Source organism: Zalophus californianus, chromosome 9 (genome assembly GCF_009762305.2).
Source record: "Zalophus californianus isolate mZalCal1 chromosome 9, mZalCal1.pri.v2, whole genome shotgun sequence".
Classification (NCBI taxonomy): domain Eukaryota; kingdom Metazoa; phylum Chordata; class Mammalia; order Carnivora; family Otariidae; genus Zalophus; species Zalophus californianus.
In genome coordinates, this window is record NC_045603.1 from 24507987 (window position 1) to 24530887 (window position 22901).

At 38.2% G+C, this 22901-nt stretch overlaps 1 protein-coding gene across 1 annotated transcript in view; it reads right to left on the minus strand.

The window, feature by feature from the left end:
* The window catches only part of CFAP54 (cilia and flagella associated protein 54), a 301093-nt gene that overhangs the window by 110454 nt on the left and 167738 nt on the right, over window positions 1-22901 (minus strand). The window contains exons 40-47 of the mRNA XM_027594798.2: window positions 19514-19666; window positions 17150-17344; window positions 15401-15488; window positions 14887-15096; window positions 9630-9696; window positions 7649-7831; window positions 5166-5252; window positions 423-545 (exon numbers count right to left, since the gene is read on the minus strand). Of these exons, the coding sequence (XP_027450599.2) occupies window positions 423-545; window positions 5166-5252; window positions 7649-7831; window positions 9630-9696; window positions 14887-15096; window positions 15401-15488; window positions 17150-17344; window positions 19514-19666 (1106 nt within the window). The remainder of the gene's footprint in view (window positions 1-422; window positions 546-5165; window positions 5253-7648; window positions 7832-9629; window positions 9697-14886; window positions 15097-15400; window positions 15489-17149; window positions 17345-19513; window positions 19667-22901) is intronic.

Below are 22901 nucleotides of genomic sequence, written 5' to 3' on the forward strand. Positions count from 1 at the left end.
AGTGATCTCATTTACGAATACAATTTGAACAATGCATGTTTAACATTCTGGTATAAAGTATATAAATCAAAATATCCAAATAAAACATGAGAAGAGACTGTTTTGACTAACAACATTAACCAGAAATTATCAGATTAGATGCCAAAGTCCAAGAGGTAGTGGCTGTTGTGTCCACTGAGACCGTCTGTAACACAGAGATCATAAAAATTGACTCCAATGCCGTACTCCCCCACATGACACCCTTCCCTTCCAGACCAATGAAACCTTGTAAGAGCCTATGGTTAGCTATAACAAGGCTTAACAAAGAGGTTTGCAGTACCAGAGACTTGTAAATACACTTTTGTGGAAGCATTCCCTAAATTTGAAGAATGTAGCCTTCAAAAAGGTAAAGAAATGGCTTTGAATCAGAGCAGCAGATTTACCTTTACTTTTCCAGGAGCCTTACAGCCAGAGGGTATCGAGGAAGGCATGTTTTTTCCATAAAAAATCTGAGATATCTCATAAAAGGCTTCAGAAAAAAATCTTAAATCTGTAAGGACCTGAATCTTTAAAGGAAGGGAGAAAAAAATGAGATTTTAATTAAATAATTTGTTTTACTTACAAAATAAAAATTTTAGAGAAAAATCATCAATTTTCTGAGATCCAAAATTTCTGCTTAATATAATTGGTAATGCCTTATAAATTAATGCTTGGTAAACACAATGGAGATGTATGTGTTTGTGTGTAAGCTAGTTTATATGTGCAATGGACCAGGAAGCTAATAAACAACAGTAAGCAACTGTTCAAAACAATGGACATTTGTCAGATGTGTCTTACTTCATCAGAGCAAACACAAAAATATGATAGGCATAGAACAGTTAAAAAAAATAATTGAATTTATTTTTTGTTCCCATGGTGAACTATGGTTTAAAAGAAAAACAAAACAAAAATGTTCTCTAATACTCTGAGGAAAGTCAAACCAACCAGATGAACTCTATAATGTATCAACATAGAGACAACCATTTGTTTTGTCATCCATAATTAATGCGCACTGTCAGTTTTAAAGACATATCCTTAAAGTTAATCAGTTGGTAACTATAAATTGTACATGGCTTATTTTGAATATTATCCAGCAGGACTTTCAATCAGGAAATTATGGGAAGAAAAGTTCCTGAACAAAAATCATTCATTCATTCAGCGTGTTTATTGGGCATTTCCACCAAGCCCTCTTGGGTGTTACATCCCTTCCCAGATGTGTATTGAGCTAATTTAAGTGATACATGAAGATATACACAGTATTATAAGGGATAGAGGCTACTAACAAAAATGCTACTTTCAGAGCTCCAGTCAAGAAGGACTTCTCTGAGAGACATTCAAGAGAAAATTGGGGAATGACATGAAAGAGAGACATGTGAAAACCTGCTGAGAGGTCTCAATCAAGTACAAAGGTCACGTGGCCTTTATATATATATATATTATATATATATATAATACATATAATACAGACACATACATTTATTATCTCTTTTCCTTTAAGTACTACCATAGGAATCTTTAGAGCATATAAATTTTTTTAATTTTATTTTACTATGTTATGTTAGTTATCATACATTACATCATTAGTTTTTGATGTGGTATTCCATGATTCATTGTTTGCGTATAACACCCAGTGCTCCATGCAATAAAGAGCATATAAATTTTAAAGAAATAAAAAGAAGGTAAGTTAGGAGGAAACAGGATATGACAATAGCATGAAAATAAAGCATAAAAGGTTAGAAGAATATTTGCAGTGGGGAAGAAAAAACTCTGCTTGTCTACTGAGTTGCACACTTTGGTTCTTGCCTAAAATACCTTGGGCTCTAATCTCCCCAGTGCCATATAATATCCAAGTAGGCATTAGTGGGGCTCTTTTAGACTTCTAGATGAACACTTTCTCATTATCCCTTGGAGGAAATGCTGTGTGAGGTTTGTCTCCACTGATCTTGGCTGTGGGACACCACCACACGAACTACCTGTAACCTCTAAGGCTACCTCTGTTTCGGTTTATCATACTAATCTGGCCATTTGAAAAAGCAATGGTGATAACAATGAATATATATTTTCAGAAATGACCAGCAGTGTGAACATAAACAAGCCAGATGGATAAAAGAACTACCCTTAAATCAACCCTTCACTTGCACAAATACAGAACCATCAGTGGCCTTCCCAGGAATGCTGGATGTGTTGAGACTAATAAATCTTTCAAGATGGTGAGAGTTCTAAAGTGAAGCCAGACCGGCTGATCATAAAGAGGTCTTAAAGCTTGCCCTGAAAGACACTAGTGCACAACAGAAACTTAACAGCATGATCTATTGCTGTTTGACTTGTCAGAAAACACTGCTGTTTCCTGACTATGACTTTTCTCTCTTCCCACTCACTGACCCCAGTTTACTTCTGAAAGGTCAGGCAAACTCTACTCAAACACGCTGTCATTTCTCCCTCTGGGTGATGCGTCAGTTGCCCTTTTTCATTGCTTCTGTCAAAACCCTGGTTGGGTGTTTCTGTTCTACTATTGCCAATAAGATGCCACTTCCGACTCACTCTGCTCCTGACACTGTTGCCACGATACATCTGATCGTGTCCTTCTTCTGACCAAGATTCTGCAATTCATCCCACCTCTCAACCCAAGGCTGCAGACTAGAGTCCACAGTTCTTCACGGGCTTTTAAGCTACCCTAGTACAAAAAGTTGCCAAGTGCTAACAATCCAATAAAACACAGTCATTTAATCAAAAACTTTGTTGCAGATTATATCTTTTAGTGCCTCTCTGGATCTCCTTCTGACACTTTACTAATGGTCACTGCAACCCTTCCTTGCTTCTCCGGCCTCTAAATGACAGACCAGAACAAAACAGCTACCCAATTCTGATTCCATAATCTCCTCATTCCTCTCACTGCTCAGCCTCCACATTATGCCTTAGTTTGGAATTCAGCACTGGACCCCGCTGCTCATGGACATCATGGACCACAACATGGATCTGTGGTATTCTCATATTACGTTCTCCCTCCTCAAAACCTCCTCTCTGGCTTCACTGAACCACCCCTGCCCCCTTAACAAGTCCATACTGTCTCATCTCTATATGCTTCACACTGTTACCTGCCAAGAATGTTCCTTTCTTCCTCTCTTCTGCTCAGTTAGTTCTGCTTTCTTCACTAAATCTTACCTACTTAGTAAAACTGAGAGACCCAAAGCCATTTTCCCTCTTTCAAACCCCGGGAGACAGTGCTCATGATACTCATTTGGAAATGATCAAGGGATAGATGCATGTGTTATTGTCTTGTTTATATGTCCTGTCTTTCTTCCCTTATTTTCACTTCCTTATAAGCAAGGACCATGGGTTACATTTCTTTGATTAGTTACGAACATGGTGCTTTTACATAGGAGATACTCAATAAATGTTGTTTCAGAGGTAAAGCAATAAATATTTACCAAGGATCTTCTAGATGAGTTCCCACTAAACACTATGGAAAGTGTGGACAGTAGGCACTTGATAAATGTCTATAGATTTTAAAATTAATTCAATAATTAATTACTGAGTATCGATATATGAATTTATTATTCAAGATACAATCAATAGGGGACTAAAAGATGAATAAGATTCAGGCCCTAACCTCAGGAATTTTGCAGTCTTGAACAGAACACTGTTTTTAAAAAAGAGAGAGGGAAGTTATATGCCGTTTTTAAAAAAGTGTTATTGGAAATCAAAAAGCAGGAGAATTCTTAAGAGTTCAGGAAGTCAGAAAGAGTGATCCAGAAATCTTCATGGCTGACAAACAGTTATTTATTCCTGAGTTAAAATATATCCTCTTAATAGTTAGCACCAGAATTCCTCTTAGGGAAGGTACTGTTTTTATTTAGAAATAGAATGTTATGGACTCTTTGGGTCTGAAATCATAGGCCCAAGGGCAGGGTCCAGATAGAGAGAGGAGTTCAAAGGGAAGTCTAATTTTCCCTCATAAGAAAATAGGAAAGATTTGGGGAAGAGAGGTATAGGGTATTTACAAAATAGGATAAGGAGGGTTAAGCCAGTGGTGTGAGGGAGCCACTTACTCCCAATTGCAAGAGGAGATCGTCCATATCTTGTCCCAATTCCACATTCAGTAATGCCCAGTTGGTAGGCTGAAGTCAGCTATAGTGGGAATATTTGCACCATGGAAACTGAAAATGCTACAAATCAGGGCTTTTTTTTAGAGTGAGGTGTGAAACACTTACCAGCACACAGCTGATTAAGCCATGGGATGGGAGGCAAAAGCATGAGATGTTGGCTAAGAAATATTTTAAACCCAGAGATGCCAAATATTCTATTTTAAATTGTTTGCTTTTCCTCAACTTAAATTTTCCTGTGTTCCAAATTTTCACTAAATCCAGTATGAAAATAAAGGCCTTAGGTGAATGTGTTGTGTATGTTTATGTGTAAGTGAGTGAGTGAGTGAGTGAGTGAGTGAGTGAGTGTGTGTGTGTGTGTGTTTATATAGAATGTGGATTAGGACTGAATTCCATATTCAAGATGAGGAGGTGCAGAACAGGGAGTAAATCTGCTGGATGTTGAGATGATCCACGTGCAAAACAAATTCAACAGAAGTGAGAGACTGTGACCATAGCTAACTAGGAAAAGGGTAAAGAAAATGAGGTGCTTGAGGTTCCCGGTCCACATGGGGTTCAAGCCAACTGTACATGGATCTTGAAGACAGAGAGCCTCACCTGACTTCTAGGTTACAGAATTAGTTATAATTTAGCATCTGTGTGTTTTGTCACTTCAATTGCCTGTAAATGAAAACTTCTCACATATTATGATATACATAAAGACCCTTTGCAAAAAGGTCACAGAAACTTCAGAAAACAGACTCATTAGTTTCCACTAGGAAACCAACATTCCAAAAGAGGTGATTTCCAGGCTGACTGATGTTGAATGAGTCTTGTTCCCACATGTCGCTGTTCCCCACTTTACTGTGGCCCAAGCATAAAACAAGCTAACGATTCTAACTAGCTCCCTCTCATACTTTATTATAATAATGGGCATGTTTTTTTAATATCAGCACAACACCATATTATTATCAGCTTATTATTATGAGTATTAGAACCAAATTAATTTATGATAGTATCTTTACAGTTCAAGAATATCAAACATCTTAAAAGTTTGTCACATACCTTGAGGATCCTTGCTTCTAGATTTCTGACGAGGTCTTGGCAAATTCCAGACACAAAATATTGGTACAATGCAAGGAGAGGCAGAACCTACCAATGGTAAAAACATTTTTTTTAATCTAAAACATGTTTTATCAAGTTAATAACCTAATAATAAAATGTAGCCAAATATTAATGTGGGAGATGTTACATAAAACAGCAATTGACTCTGCCATGCTAAGAGACTATACTGTTTAGCTAAGTGAAATGATCTGCCTAGCATATGCTTTGTAATTTTGTGAGAACTTAAAAGTGCCATCAGGGGGACTTGTAGATGCCACCTGGTACCCCACACCTAGGTTTCAAATCTCTTCAAGCATGGAAGAGTGAAAATCCAATCAATTATCTTCCTTGAAAAAAATTAATTTAACACATATGTATGAATCACTGAGGCCTGTAGAAACATTCTAGCAAATGAGCTATCAAATAACTACTAAATTTAAAGCAAAGGAACTCTCATCCATGTCACCTACTCAGTCATGGAAGCTGCTATTTGTTTTCAACTGGAATATCTCAATCAGCAAAAGAATATTTATAACATGCTCGTTATGTATCAAGCACTGTTGAATGACAACAAAATCTAATGAGTCCTTGCTTTCACAGAGCACATATTCTATTGATGACCCAAGCTTACTCTTCACATAGTATTATTTTCCTAGAATTAACCCCCAAATTTCAACTCCTCTTGAAATCTCGTGGATATGGGTGAAGGCGTACAAACTATCCATACTGCGGTTGATCCAACCACTATCCGGCCAGAGTCAGGTGTTGAGGGGATAGGTGTTTGCCTAGAATTCTGAACAGTTTCTGATCTCAACTGAAAACCCAAGCTTGGTTCCTACAACTGGGCCCTTCTCTACTAAAGGGAGATAGAGCAAGGAAGAGTATTGGGATCCCCATTATTTAGTAAACAATTTCCCATGATTCCACAGCAATGGGTCTCCCAGCAAGTTCTGTATGTGACAGCAGTCTCCTTACTCACTGGGCTTCTTCTGGAGGGTAGTGTGATACAAAATAGAAACTGTTTACATCTTGCAAGTTCAGCTAAGGAACCTCTAATTGTCAGTCAACTGGCAGCTACTAATAGCAACAGCTTTTTAAACGGTTTAGAACTGGTCTTAAATGATTTCAAACATAGTACATTTTTCTACAATTATGCACTACAACATAACACAATATCTTTTTTCTACAATTAATGCAGCACAAAACAATAAGAGTTGGCTATTACCTTTGAAATTGTTTCTTTTCTTTAGTGAGAAATAAAAAAACACCACTTTATTGCTGCCAATTGCTCAATTATTCAGAAAAATGTTCTCAATTTCTTAAACTTCAGAGAAAAAAAGTCTCATTTCTTTTCCAGTGCAGTGATATGTACTATATATGAATATGACTAGGCAGCTAAAGGTTACCCAGGGGATAGAACTATTTTCTAAATCCAGAAGTGAATCCCCTTAACAATGAGAGGAGTACCATTTTGTTATCTTTTCCTAATAAAAAATTTCTTGCCAAATATGCCAAGTGTTAAAAGCATTTATCAATCTCTTCCCTTTAACACATGGCTTTATAATTTAACAACTCATATCACGGGACAATAAACCTTTTAAATATAAAGAGAGAGTGAATTTAGAACAAGAGAAAAGAAAACAATATATGAGGGAAAAAAGAAAGTAGGTATGAAAATTATGGAAAAAAAAGAAAGAACCAAAAAAAGAAAGAATAGGTATTAAAAAGCAAATATGGTGGGGGAGAGATACAAATGTAGAAGAAATAACATATAGGAGGAAAATAGGAAAATAGGAAATAAATAGGAAAAATAAAATAAAGGAGAAAAATATAAAATGACCAGAACATACTGATTTATTTTTTAAAAGCAACCAACTTCAAATTTATGACATATACTGTGATTTGTTTCCCCAAAGGAAGAGAATTGTATGAGGTTTTGAATGTCCTTGGATATTAAGAAGTATTTGTCTTTCATTTCACAGTTTGAATCTGTTGTTCACTTAGAACAGGGAGAAGACAAGAGACCAAAGATCAATTTATCTCCACAAAGAAATACTCTCATAGTTTGGGTACTGATATGACCTGCACCAGTTAATGCAGTGAGTTCCATGTGCACTAGGTTCCTCTGTTTGAGACCAGGGAAATATTCTGATCAATTTCCCCAACTGTCTTAAGAAGGAAGAAAAGAGATAAAGTAATAGAGTAAAAGGGGAACAAAATCAAACAGACATTGACTTTGTATCCAAAATGCAGTGCAAATAATGATGTCAAAGAAGGAATATTAATTAATATATTTTATTTTGAAGTACAGGTAAGAATCCTGAATCTAGAGTTTGAGAGTTAAACAAGACCAGCCAAGAGAACATTAGCAAAATTTGAAAGGTTTAAGGTAAGGCAAAAATACCACAGTGAATTAAAATTTGTTGATTTTACAAATAACTTACTATTAAATTTTGCTTAGCATAGTGTAGTTCACGTATAATGTAATACAGACTTGCGACTACAGAGCAAATATCAGCCCTGTATCTGTCTGAGAAGAGCTCGATGCCTGGGAGAAGCTGAGTGATTTCATACTGAGCATAGCAATGTTTAGCTTTGGGGTGTGGAAGTGTGGTTCTAAGCAAACCCTGAAAATGAAAACAGGTGAAATGAAGAGCTATAAATTGCATTTGCAACACCAAAACAAAAAGATAAGTATACATATTACTTCCTAAAGTGCTTAGCATATGTCTAGCACACTGTACCTTGTAATAAACGGTACTTATCATTAACATTATCATCATTATAGTTCCAAATGCTTCCATCATCACTCAAGATGGGCCTTTTAAATTCCATGGTAGTTGGATACTTACTATTTTCAGAAGAAATTATCATTATATTATCATTTGTTGGAGTCAATTTTGTGTTGGACACTGTTGGTAAATTCTTTATAAACACTACCTCATTTAATCCTCATTTAGCCTACCTCTAGAAGGAAGGATTATTACTTCATAAATGATATAACTGAGGCTTAAACAATTAACTTACATGACGTCACAGAGCTAATGGTGAAAGAAAGAAGATTCAAAGTCACATCTATTTAAATAAAAAAAAAATCTAAGCTCTTTCCACTATACCAACCTATAAGTTAACAAATGATTTCAGAGATAAAAGATGATTTCAGGAGTCTAAATCAAAGAGAGTTAATTCTGAATTTTTAACTGAATTAAGTAAAAAGATGAGTTGTTTAATTCTGCCAATATTTCTTAGGTAATTTATGTGACCAACACTGTATTCGATGTTGGGAAACAAAATTGATACACAAAATCAAATTTTACATTTAGGAGTGTTTCTGGTGTTATCCTAAATAATTAACATTAACTGATGACATATAATACAAAATTATTTTAATGTATATATCAGAAAAGAATTTTAATCAGATTGTTCATTAAAGTTATAAAGTACCTACTCTAAAATACCATGCACTTGTTTAAATTTTTAATTTTACAAATCTGCTTTAAAATCATAAAAAAATTAAGATTTTTTAAAATAAATCTTACCAGCTTTTATTTTAGGTGCAGTATTACTACAAAATTATGCCCACAGTAAGCAAAAATTTAATTTTTTAAATTGCTTATTTTCTAAAACAACAGCATTATCTTCAAGAACAAGCAGTATCAGACAGTAAAGAATGCAATATAAGGAGTCAGAATCAGATTATCATGCCCTTTGAACTCTTGCCTCCTCCACCTCCTCTCTTTAAAGCACAGGCAAGAGGTGCATGGAGCATAAGAAAACTGGAAAGTCTGGTCTTACATCCAGAAAAGGCTTTCCAGAGAGCTTATCTATCTAGATTTCATAAGCTATCAGAGGCCTCTGATACACAGAACAAGCGTGTCCACCCTTCAAGGTAAATAGAACCTTTAGTAGATGGCAAAGGCCCCTGGCTACCTCCCTGTATCTCAAAATGTCTTATATTTCAGATAAAAGCTCTTTTCTTCTTCAATGAAGTCAAACCAAAATTCTAAGTGCTGCCAACACTCTCTACTTCTGTAGTCTTCAACTTATTTCTTGCTTTCATTATATGGTATACTTCACATTGTGCAATCGAGCAAAACTTTAATTAGAGATGAGATAACCTAAGGCCACCATTTGGAGTTAAACAGACTGGCTTCACAGCTCATTAGCAACACAGTCTTACTAATGATGAGAGACTCAGTTTCCTTATCTGCAAACCTCCTTCCGGAGTCTAAAGGAGAAAGAGATTCTGCTGAATAGTCAAGGTAAAAATGCCACCTTCAGCTAGTTGAAGGAAAGATGGACTCATGATATCTCATCAAGGTCCGTGCTATCTTCCTACCTATGAGTTTTTTGACTACGATAAACCACTGCACTTTTTTTTTTCTGAATGGTCACTACTGTCAGAAGATACACATGAAGTGTTACCTGAAAGAGTAATGCAGACAAAATGCAACAGTTTGTTCTCTTGTCAACCTCCGAGATCATAATAAATCTAAATAAGTATAACAAAAAAGAAATGGATTCATGGACAATTTTCCAATAATACTTTTATATAAATACATCTATATACATACATACATATATAAATACATACATATAAATACTCATAGATTTTCCAAAATTAAAATAGACTTTGTGATTCTAAAAGTGCTACACACTTATATAAGATCTAGAACACACAAAAAACATAAAACACAAAATGAAATATCACCAATAAGCCTACCACCTAAACATGATTACTGATAACATTTTGGCTAATTTCCCTCTAGATTTTTTTCCATATATAGAAAATTTTTAATTTTCTCTACATATCGAGATACTATGCATGTTTTTGCCCACCACACCCTATAGATAAGGGAAAATGTACCTGGAAAGGTGAAAGAAAACTGTACCTCTATTCCTTCCATACTTTTTAAATTTCTCACATTACTCAAGTCTTTAAGATATCTGTCAGTGCTAACTAGGTATAAGACACTGTTCCGTTGATCTATGTGTCTGTTTTTGTGCCAGTACCATACTGTCTTGCTGATGACAGTTTTGTAATTGAGCTTGAAGTCCGGAATTGTGATGCCACTAGTTTTGGTTTTCTTTTTCAACATTCCTTTGGCTATTCTGGGTCTTTTCTGGTTCCATACAAATTTTAGGATTATTTGTTCCAGCTCTATGAAAAAAGTGGATGATATTTTGATAGGGATTACACTGAATGTATAGATTGCTCTAGGTAGCATAGACATTTTAACAATATATGTTCTTCCAATTCATCAGCATGGAATGTTTTTTCCATTTCTTTGTGTCTTCCTCAATTTCTTTCATGAGTATTCTATAGTTTCAGAGTACAGATCTTATACCTCCTTGGTTAGGTTTATTCCTAGGTATCTTATGGTTTTTGATGCCATTGTAAATGGGATCAACTCCTTAATTTCTCTTTCTGTCTCATTGTTAGTGTATAGAAATGCAACTGATTTCTGTGCATTGATTTTATATCCTGCCACTTTGCTAAATTGCTGTATGAGTTCTAGTAATTTGGGGGTGGAGTCTTTTGGGTTTTTCACATAAAGTATCATGTCATCTGTGAAGAGTGAGTTTGACTTCTTCTTTGCCAATCTGAATGCCTTTCGTTTATTTTTGTTGTCTAATTGCTGAGGCTAGGACTTCTAGTACTGCGTTGAACAACAGTGGTAACAGTGGACATCCATGTCGTGTTCCTGATCTTAGGGGAAAAGCTCTCAGTTTTTCCCCATTGAGAATGATATTTGCTATGGGCCTTTCATATATGTTTTTTTTGATATTGAGGTATGTTCCCTCTATCCCTACACTGTGAAGAGTTTTAATCAAGAAAGGATGCTGTATTTTGTCAAATGCTTTTTATGCATCTATTGAAAGGATCATATGGTTCTCGTCCTTTCTTTTATTAATGTAGTGTATCACATTGATTGATTTGCAGATGTTGAACCACCCTTGCAGCCAGGAATAAATCCCACTTGGTCGTGGCGAATAATCCTTTTAATGTACTGTTGGATTCTACTGGCTAGTATCTTGGTGAGAATTGTGGCATCCATGTTCATTAGGGATATTGGTCTGTAATTCTCCTTTTTGGTGGGTTCTTTGTCTGGTTTTGGAATCAAGGTAATGCTGGCCTCATAGAATGAGTTGGAAGTTTTCCTTCCATTTCTACTTTTTGAAACAGCTTCAGAAGAATAGGTATTAGTTCTTCTTTAAATGCCTGATAGCATTCCCCTGGGAAGCCATCTGGCCCTAGACTCTTGTTTGATGGGAGACTTTTGATTACTGCTTCAATTTCCTTGCTGGTTACAGTTCTGTTCAGGTTTTCTATTTCTTCCTGTTTTAGTTTTGATAGTTTATATGTTTCTAGGGATGCATCCATTTCTTCCAGATTGCCTAATTTGTTGGCATATAGTTGCTCATAATATGTTCTTATAACTGTTCGTATTTCTTCAGTGTTGGTTGTGATCTCTCTTCTTTCATTCATGATTATATTTATTTGGGTCCTTTCTCTTTTCTTTTTGATAAGTCTGGCCAGGGGTTTTCTTTTTTTTTTTATTTTTTTATTGTTATGTTAATCACCATACATTACATTATTAGTTTTTGATGTAGTGTTCCATGATTCATTGTTTGTACCTAACACCCAGTGCTCCATGCAGAACATGCCCTCTTTAATACCCATCACCAGGCTAACCCATCCCCCACCCTCCTCCCCTCTAGAACCCTCAGTTTGTTTTTCAGAGTCCATCGTCTCTCATGGTTCGTCTCCCCCTCCAATTTACTCCCCTTCATCTGCTCCTGCTATCTCCTGCTATCTTCTTCTTCTTTTTTTTTTCTTAACATATATTGCATTGTTTCAGAGGTACAGATCTGTGATTCAACAGTCTTGCACAATTCACAGCACTCACCATAGCACATACCCTCCCCAATGTCTATCACCCAGCCACCCCATCCCTCCCACCCCCCCACCACTCCAGCAACCCTCTGTTTGTTTCCTGAGATTAAGAATTCCTCATATCAGTGAGGTCATATGATACATGTCTTTCTCCGACTGACTTATTTCACTCAGCATAACACCCTCCAGTTCCATCCATGTTGTTACAAATGGCAAGATCTCATTCCTTTTGATGGCTGCATAATATTCCATCGTGTATATATACCACATCTTCTTTATCCATTCATCTGTCGATGGACATCTTGGCTCTTTCCACAGTTTGGCCAGGGGTTTTCAATCTTATTAATTCTTTCAAAGAAACAACTCCTAGTTTCATTGGTCTGTTCTATGTTTCTTTGGTTTCTGTTTCATTGATTTCTGTTCTAATCTTGATTAATTCTCTTCTACTGTTGGGTTTATGCTTTATTTGCTGTTCGTTCTCTAGCTCCCTTAGGTGTAAGGTTAGGTGGTGTATTTGAGTCCTTCTTGTTCCTTGCTATATACTTCCCTCTTAGGACTGACACATAGATCAATAGAACAGAATAGAGAACCCAAGAATGGACCTTCAACTCTGGTCAACTAACCTTTGACAAAGCAGGAAAGAATATCCAATGGAAAAAAAAGACCGTCTCTTCAACAAATGGTGTTGGAAAAATTGGACAGCCACATGCAGAAGAATGAAACTGGACCATTTTATTACACCATACACAAAAATAGACTCAAAATGGATTAAAGACCTAAATGTGTGACAAGAATCCATCAAAAGCCTAGAGGAGAACACAGGCAGCAACCTCTGTGACCTCAGCCACAGCAACCTCTTGCTAGACACATCTCCAAAGGCAAGGGAAACAAAGGTAAAAATGAACTATTGGGACTTCATCAAGATAAAAAGCTTCTGCACAGCAAAGGACACAGTCGACAAAACCAAAAGACCACTGACAGAATGGGAGAAGATACTGGCAAATGTCTTATCAGATAAAGGGCTCTTCTCCAAAATCTATAAAGAACTTACCAAACTCAACACCCAAAGAACAAATAATCCAATCAAGAAATGGGCAGAAGACATGAACAGATATTTCTCCAAAGAAAACATACAGATAGCCAACAGACACATGAAAAATGCTCCACATCACAATACAAATCAAAGCCACAGTGAGATACCACCTCAGAGCAGTGAGAATGGCTAAAATTAACAAGTCAGGAAATGACAGATGTTGGCGAGGATGTGGAGAAAGGGGAACCCTCCTACACTGTTGGTGGGAATGAAAGCTTGTACAGCCACTCTGGAAAATGGTATGGAGGTTCCTCAAAAAGTTAAAAATAGAACTACTGTACGATCCAGCAATTGCACTAGTAGGTATTTACCCCAAAGATACAAATGTAGTGATCCAAAGGGGCGCCTGCACCCCAATGTTTATAGCAGCAATGTCCACAACAGCCAAAGTATGGAAAAAGTAGAGATGTCCATCAACAGATTAATGGATAAAGAAGATGTGGTATACACACACACACATACACACACACACACACACACACACACACACACACACACACAAAATGGAATACTACTCAGCCATCAAAAAAAATGAGATCTTGCCATTTGCAATGACATGGATGAAACTAGAGGGTATTATGCTAAGCGAAATAAGTCAATCAGAGAAAGACAATTATCATATGATCTCACTCGTATGTGAAATTTAAGAAACAGAACAGAGGATCATAGGGGAAGAGAGGGAAAAATAACAAGACAAGCTGGAAAAGACCAGGAAAGAGATTCTTCCCTAGAACCTTCAGAGGACAGCACAACCCTCCCAAGGCACTGATTTTAGGACTTCTGACCCCCCAAACTGTAAGATAATAAATCTGTGTTGTTCTAAGCCACAAATTTTGTGGTGATTTGTTACAGAACTAGGAAACTAATCAGTATGCACTATGACCTAAATTATGCCCCCCAAATTCATATGTTGGAGTCCTAACCCCCAATAACATCAGAATGTGACTAAGATGGGGCCTTTAAAGAGGCAATTAGGTTATAATGAGGTCACTAGGGTGGGCCCTAATCCAACATGACTGATGTCCTTTTAAGAAGAGGAGATTAGGCCACAGACATGCATGGAGGGAAGACCACATAAGGACACAGCAGGAAGAGAGCCATCTACAAGGAGAGGCCTCAAAAGAAACCAAATCTACCAATACCCTTAGATAAGAATTCAAACCTCCAGAAACTGTGAGACAATAAATTCCCTACCAACTGGTCATTTGTTATGGCAACCCTAGCAAACTAATATAGTATGTCATGTAATTCTTGCCACCACAGTTTACAGGTGAGAACACTGAGGCTCAGAGAGAATAAGCAGTGAGCCAAGGGTCCCAGAGTCAGTAGGAGATCCTCGAATTAGGCCCAAGTTGGCCTGCCTCACACCGTTATTGTTGATTCCATACCAACTGTTCATTCACTCATTCATTCATTCCACAAGTAGTAATTAAATGCCAACTCCATGCTAGATACTCAGGATACCCTGGTGAACAAGCAAAGATTTGTGCCCATGTGGAGGCCCACATCCGGGGGTGGGGGTATAGGGAGAGGAGATGGCCATAGATAACAAACATCTCAAATAAGTAAACTGTATAGTTTTGTATGATATGGACATAGCTGTCCAAGAATCCCATGCATCTGAGGCATGGCGCTCTACATGGCACAGTGGGCACCCCACAAAGGGAAGCTCACTCCATTGCCACACTCACTGTGCTATCTTTGCTGATATGACTGCTCCTTGCAAACATCCCCAAATGCCAACTTTTGACAGAAATTCCTCACTATAATCTTTGGAACCTGGAGGTGAATAGCTTTTGGTGGCATCGGTGAGCGAGGTACCAAACTCTTTCCACGTATACAGCACATCTTCTTTTTTGAATATGTCATCAAGAGCTTGACACCAACATCTAAAAGCAGCCCTAAAAGAAAAACAAACATCAAGCAGCATGTTTTTCAAGGTCGATGTTATTAAATCTATCTTCCAAAAGAGGAAGCAAATGCACTGAAGAAGTATTTTAATTGAAATGTTAGAGAATGAATCTGTACCATTTATTGCTCATAACTGTTTCTCTCAGGTAGCATTTGGTGAATAAAATGTAGCAATGGAATATTATCGAAGAGCTAAAATTTATGAAAGACAATTTTTTCTTAATACTTAAAAATGCTTTCCAATAAACAACCAAAAAAAGTTTTCCCTTGTTCCACTGACTCCTAAAAATCTACCTTTTCTTTCCGGCAAAGACGAGAAGGCTTCCGAGTTCATGCAATGCCTGAACTTTAAGACTTCTTTGATGGCTGACTTGGAGAACATCTGTATTTTAGTCAAGTAGAACAACAAATGTCAGTTCCTAGAAAATATCTTCCTCATAGTCTCAAGAATATTTAAACTGCATCATTCCTTAACTGTGTCCTTAACTGCAACTAATACTGCCTTCACAGGTCTCCGGATACATATACAGAAAGAGAGCAAATGATATTCTACTTGAACATTGTGGAGGAAGAGATTGGATCTAAGAGATAGGAAATGTGAGGAGAGTGGAATAAGAGTCAGGCAGGGGGAGGTGGTGTCCAAGAGAAATTCAGAAGAGGCATGCTAGGGAGAAAGGGTGGGGTGTATATGGACATGACGAGAGTGGCTGGACTATGGTTTTCTTGGGAGTGTGAAGAAGGAGATAGTGGTAGGACTGTGGAGGCGTCTAAATGCCTGGTGGAAAAATGTGGACGTTATCCTATAGCAGATGGGAAGCCTCGAAGCATTTGATGGGATAAGATCACAGCTTATCAGATTTTTCCTTTGCCCAAATGCAAAAAGAAGCACATCTTTAATAGCATCTGAGGTTTTGTTTTGTTTTGTTTTGTTTTCTGATAAATGCATAAATTCAGAGAGGTCTAGCAAAAACAAAACAAAACCTAACCAACAAGCCAGTGGTTTTGAATGAGGTTAGTCCTGACTCCTACAGGGTATTTTAGAAATCTGAGGAAGCTTTTGTTAGTTGTCACAATGGAGCATCTCCTGGCATTTTGTCCAGAGACACTGGGTGGTCTGTAACACACAGAAGCTTCCCCTACAATGAAGAAAAAGGTGAGAAACCTGTTTATAATTGCCTGAGTCTAACCTCTAACTTCATTTTACATAGAAATAGGGCATTTTTGCATGTTTTCAAAATTCTCTGAATTTTCCATAAATGCAACCACTCACTGTAGTGATTTATTGTATACTGCACACAGATTTATTTGCCATTTTAGAAAAACACTGTCACTAAAATTAACAGTGCTGATAGTACTTGCATCACCAACACAATTAAGCTGTTTCACTCTGTATTTGTAGCTATAACATTCATGGTGATTCAACACACAGGATATGATCATCCTGCTTCACTAGACTCTCTAGTGCCTGAGCACTTAAGTGCCACAAATAGATTGTTTTGTTATAAAATAATATTATTTATCTTTATTTTATATTTAGAGCTTCATATTTATTGTATGAAATAATGTGTGTAGAGAGACTGTATTAAATATACACTTTATTTCAGGAAGTAAAGGGGGGAATTATTAAATGTCTGTTATAAAAAAAGGGGGATGTTGGGTCTACGACATGGATTGAGTATATTCTGCTGAATTTGTAGAAAAGCCAAATCAAACAGAAAGACAAGGAAAGTGGGATCAGCTAGGGCAGAGCAAAAGAACACAACAGTGGCCACATTCCAACAAGGGGTTCACAGATTCATTCAAAGGAGGATGAGCAGAAGAGGGGCCTAGAACCTCACCATGCTGACAACCCAGGCTGGGAGAGTGGAGACTGGGAGGGGCTGGGAGGCTCTTGTCCCAACACTGCTCTGGCCCTGCCTACCAGATTCTAAGTTCAAGCTCTTTTCATCTAACTTTTCAAGGTGGCATTTCAGGCCCAAAGGCAATCTCAACATTAATGTGCAAGATCCTCCTGAAAATGAATATATAATGAATGAATCTTACCAATGGTTTCATAATAAGAGGAAATTACGAGTCCCAATTGTGAATTGGGAAGTTTACTTTTCTCCACTGAACTGAAAACTCTGAAGTGTTCCTGAGAGAGGTTGGGCGGTGTTGGCATATGCATCTCTTCTGTCCCCAGGCAAAATTCCACCTTTCCAGTAGTAAATTTCGAATTGTTTATTCCTCCTTTATCTCCTAAATTCATGGGGGAAAAAAATTTATTTATTTACTTACTTTTTTTAGAGAGAGAGAGCACAAGAGCTAGTGAGGGGGGTGGGGGGGGGGGCAGAGGGAGAGAGAGAATCTTGAGCCGGCTCCACAGCCAACGTGGAGCCTGACACAGGGCTCTATCTCTCAACCCTGAAATCATGACCTGAGCCAAAATCAACAGTTGGTTGTTTAACCGACTGAGTTTAGCCACCCAGGCACGCCAAAGAAGAAATTTACAAAGGAGATAGAAGGGGAAGTGATGAGGAGGGAAAAGGTAGAAGAAATGGGCAGGGAGGAAAAAGAAAAATTCTGTGTATAGCTGAGATTTCTTTGCAGTTTGAGGGACGTTGTTTCCTTAAATTTAGTATCTAATATCATTTCTGAGGAGCTTAGGTAGGTGTGTATGGGCTCTCTACCTGTTATTTCATAAAGAACACTACAGAGGGGCAGTGTGCCAGAAAGTAATGTTAAGATAATGCTTTGCTTCTCGTGGGGATTCTGGAAGTTACATGGTTTGGGTTTGCCTTTTTTTAAGGGCTTCCAACAGTAAGATGTTAGTCTGCCTCTGGGGCAGAGACCTCTGGGGTAGAAGCAACCCACAGTTAGTTCTCAGCTAAGGGGGAGAAAGTGGGAAAGAATCGCTCTCTTTATAAGATCAGAGAACACACAAGAAAAAAAGGAAAACTATTCTAGGGGAAGTAGTCAAAAGCTACAGAGGAAGAGAAGATATTGTGGAGTTTGAAGTCTGCAGCCCAAGGACTAGGGATAAACTGCTGAGAATATCTTAATACCAGGTGAGATGCAGGGTCAACCAGTGTAATCCATTCTTAGGAATTATATTTGCTTTTTTTATTCATGCCCTTAACCATTATTAACATATGCCATAATTGAAAGAAGTTTAAACATAACACAGAGAGCTAATTTAATATAATGTGAGTCTATAGGCAATACAACCAAAATCTGTGGGTACATGGCATAGCAAGTGCTTTTTTGGGGTGAGCAGGGGCAGCAACAACAACAAATACTGACATCCATATATACATACATAAATAAAACTTCTGTCAGTGATTGTAAAAACAAGATTTGATCAGATTTCTGAAAGATCAGTTCAGTGAGTATTAGTATCTCAGGTTTACATTTAAATAACTTTAAAATATAATTACCTTAAGTTTTTAAATTTAAGTTTATTCTTTAAGCTTATTTTTATTATTCCAATAAATTTGAATAGCAAGGATCATAAACATATACTAGAATTTTAAACAAATTTGTAATAACCTAAACATACGTAAGTCAAGAATTTTCCCCACCTAAATTTGAGTATATTCTTCCTCTCTGGGGTTACCACTTAACCACTCAAAGCCCTGCTTTGATTGAGTTCACAGATCAATAAATGTTGAGAAGGGAGAAAACAAATAAACGTGATGTAACCAATGATACTGAATATCTTGTTTTAAGCTAAAAGAAATCTCTAAGATGAAAATCTATGGTATTAATAAGAAATCTTGTTTTTTTCTTTTTTTTTTAAAGATTTTATTTATTTATTTGACAGAGAGAGACACAGTGAGAGAGGGAACACAAGCAGAGGGAGTGGGAGAGGGAGAAGCAGGCTCCCCACTGAGCAGGGAGCCCGATGTGGGACTCGATCCCAGGACCCTGGGATCATGACCTGAGCTGAAGGCAGACGCTAACGACTGAGCCACCCAGGTGCCCCGATAAGAAATCTTGTTGATGCTTAAATTAAAATGCATCTATTTCCTTGACACTAATAAAGTAGGGTTTTGGTAATAGGTTCTAGTTAATTCAGTAGGAATCAAGTCATCTACTTACGAAAATTTTTTTAAAAAGACTACAGCACCATACTTGCAAAGAGATAGGTAAGAACATAGATGTACAGAACCAAAAACAATACTGTTTCTATATCTACTCAAGGGAGTATGCTCATTTCACAGAAAGCATAAAAGCAGATGAGTGAGACAGTCTGGTTGGAATGAGGTGTGTGAGAGAGAAGATGTGATCCACTAGACAAGAAGAAGAAAGTGAAGGGCAGCAGGGAGTGGGCATGTCGGTGGGGAAAGAAGGGACCTATGGCAGAATATGGTGGGTCCACAGGGTGGTGTCCTGTAAGGAGCGAGGGATATAGAGCAAGTATTTTACCTTGTGTCTGAGCAAGGAATAACGAAAGTAATTTTCTGCTGTGTCGGATTGATCTGTTATGATATCTGGATTTTTCCAGGGTCTCTCTAAAACATCTCAAAGTGTCTGTCACATCCACAGGCACACAGACGAGCTCTTTGGCGTGGCTGTATTCTGAAAGGAAAGAGAAGTGTACCGAGGGATGAAATGCTGCAGCAAGCCAACTAGTAGCAAAAGACTTTCTAATTCAGAGAATTTCTTGGTCCCAAACTAAAGCTGCTAAATTCAAAGCCCTGAGGTTTGCAGCAGGTGTTTCAACGTTCAGATCAAATTTTTGTGGTATATTTGAAAGTTCTTAAAAAAAAAAAAAAAAAAAACTTAGAAAACTTGATTCCTATGAAATGCAAATAACTTTAGATCTTGCCAATTTTCCTTATGAAGCCTCCTACTTTTTCTTTTGCTGATCATAAAAGATGAAATAAATCTACTCCTTTTCAGCAGCCTCTTCAAAGCAGAGGTGCCTTGGGAAAGAGACGAAAGGAGGAAACAAAGAGGCCTGGGTGGGTAAGTGCTCTCTTAAGAGAAGGGAAAGACGGGTTTCTAATATTGGAGGATGCAGAGGAAAGGAAGATGAGGCCATAAAAGGGAGTGGAACTAAAAACAGTCCTGAAAAAAATTGGGCGGAAAGAAGAAATGTTGGCAGAGGGTGGCTGCGAGGTCCCTTGAGCCAGGCTGCAGATTTTTGGCCACACACCATGAAACAGTGCACAAGAGAGAAGGAATACAAGCTTCAGATAATACAGATAAAATAACATGGAATTTACTTCTTCAACAAGTTGAACAGGTGAATGGCCCCTATGAAATCTGAGGCCTTGAGAGTAGTACAGCAACTTGCGAGGGAACGGGGCCACAGGAGGCGAAGAGGCGTGACCTTTGCCCTCAAGAGTTCACAGTCTAGCTGAAGAGATGAAGCATTCTGACCCTGGGGTATTAAACTCTCATTCTTAATGCAACATATTTTAAGAAAAAAGAAAAAGAAGAAGATAACAGGAGAGGAAGAAAAGGGGAGTATGTCAGAGGGGGAGACGAACCATGAGAGATGATGGACTCTGAAAAACAAACTGAGGGTTCTAGAGGGGAGGGGGGTAGGGGGATGGGTTAGCCTGGTGATGGGTATTGAGGAGGGCACGTTCTGCATGGAGCACTGGGTGTTATGAACAAACAATGAATCATGGAACACTGCACAAAAACTAATGATGTAATATATGGTGATTAACATAACAATAAAAAATCAAAAAAAAAAACTCTCATTCACACAGCATTTCTGGTTATATGCCAAGATGAGGCGGAGAGAAGTGAGAGATCAGCAAGAGGGAGGAAAGGAAGTGCAAGAAAGACTTCGTGCCAGAGGACACGCCAGTTGTGTCTTAGAGGAGAGGGAAGATTTGATCAGGAAGAAGGAGGCAAGAGGTTTAAGACAGAATAAGAATAGCTGACATTGACTGAATACTTACACTATACCAGGAACTATTCTATATAATTTACTGTGATGATCTCATCAGATCCTAAAAACAACATAAAAGGTATGTACCGTTATATCCTCATTTTACAGATGAGGAGAACAAGGCGTAGAGAAGTCTGTGGTTTCTCTTGCGTCACAGAGCTAGTTTGTGCAAGGAGAGGTATGGAAGCAGGAGTCAGGGTGGCAGTTTGGGGCACAGTGGGATGTCATGGCCAGTCCCACTGAACAAAGAGGTGTTTTACAGAGACCCGAAGCCCTCGCTGAAAAAGTCACTTTCATCCTTCCCAATAGGGAGCACAGGAAGGGTCTTGAGCAGGGCACAAGTATTTTAGGAAGAGTTAGCAGACTGCAACAGAAAGAGGTTGGTGGCTGAGAGACTACAACACTGATACCGTTATTTGAACTCAACTAAAATGGTAGCAATGGGAATGAGGGAGGGACGCAGGGAACAGTCCAATGTTGGAAGTGACAAGAGTGGTTAATTGGTTACACGGCAAAGAAAAAAGGGGGGTAGGAATTACTTCTTCCCTGTCCTTCCGGGGCCAATGGCCTTGTGTCCCATCTAGCTGGAAAAAAATCCAAGCAATCCAAAGGATCTTCTGCAAACCTCCACCAGTGGTTCATGTTGGTCTAGAACATTCTTCCCTCAGATATCCCCATGCCCTGGCTTCCTCAGCTCCTTAAGGTTACTGCTTAACTTATTTTCTCAGGAGGACTCCCTTGATCACTGTATTTAAACTGGTGATCCTGGTTTCCCAACTTCTCTCTTCTCCATTGCATTTGTTATCCTCTGATGTACTATGTGTTTTGTTTGTTTATAGGTTGTCTCCTGCCACTAGAATGCAAGTTCCACGAGGGCAGGGAGATTGTCCAGCATCAATTTTGTCTGCTGCTATCAATCCAGACCTATAACAATGCCTGTTACATGGTATGTGCTCAGTAAGTATTTGTTAAATGAATGAATGACAAGTTTTCAAAGCTAAATGGCTGGGATAAACTTGATTAATAATCACTTATATAGATCTTAATCTCAGTTAATTCTCACAGCACCTTACCAACTAGTAGGGGTGGATGTTACTCACACTTTGCAAAGGAGGAAAAGTGAACTTGAGGACATTAACTTGTTTTAAGCCCTTATAAGACAAGAAAGACAACCAGTGTTCAAGTCCAGTGCCTTTGCCAGATAGTTGACCAGAGGGCATCAAATCTTGGGTAACTGGCAATAGGCCAGATTGGAGGCCTGCTAATTTGAGTACAGAGACCTTTGAAACTAGAACAGAAATAAGCCTAAGAAAAGTTAATGAGAGAAGCAGCCTGGGGTCCACAGGGAGGTCCTAATGGAATCAGTGGCACAGTTACATTTTATGGCCATAGAGACATCTTTCAATCTACTACAATGCAGATTGAAATGTCTAGAAATCCTGGAGACTCTAGTCAAACCAGGTACATGGCCATGTTGAGAGAAGCACTTGTCCCCCCCACCCCCCAGCAATTTCACTCTTGACACACTTGCCTACCACGCACTGAAGAGAATCAAATACTTAGGTGACAGAAGCTCTTACTAACTCCCCAGGCGCTCTCTTCCACCCTACCAATTTCACTCTCCTGTCTACTTTGTCTTATGCCCGCCATCTTGCTCTCTCAGTTCCCCTCTCTTCTACCCATGCACAGTCCTGCATGATCCAGACAAGGAGACAAGGCATGCCCTGACTCCTCCCACCCCCACCCTTATGCACAATGCCCTAAAGATGGTAAGGTTTCTGCTCCGTTTTTGTTTTTCCTACAAGAATTCGTGAGCTTGGCTTTTATCTTTTTCTCCTTAGTGAGTCAGGGAAAGAAGCAAAGACAGCAAAGGAAAAGGCAGAAGCTGGAAGCCCTCACATATTA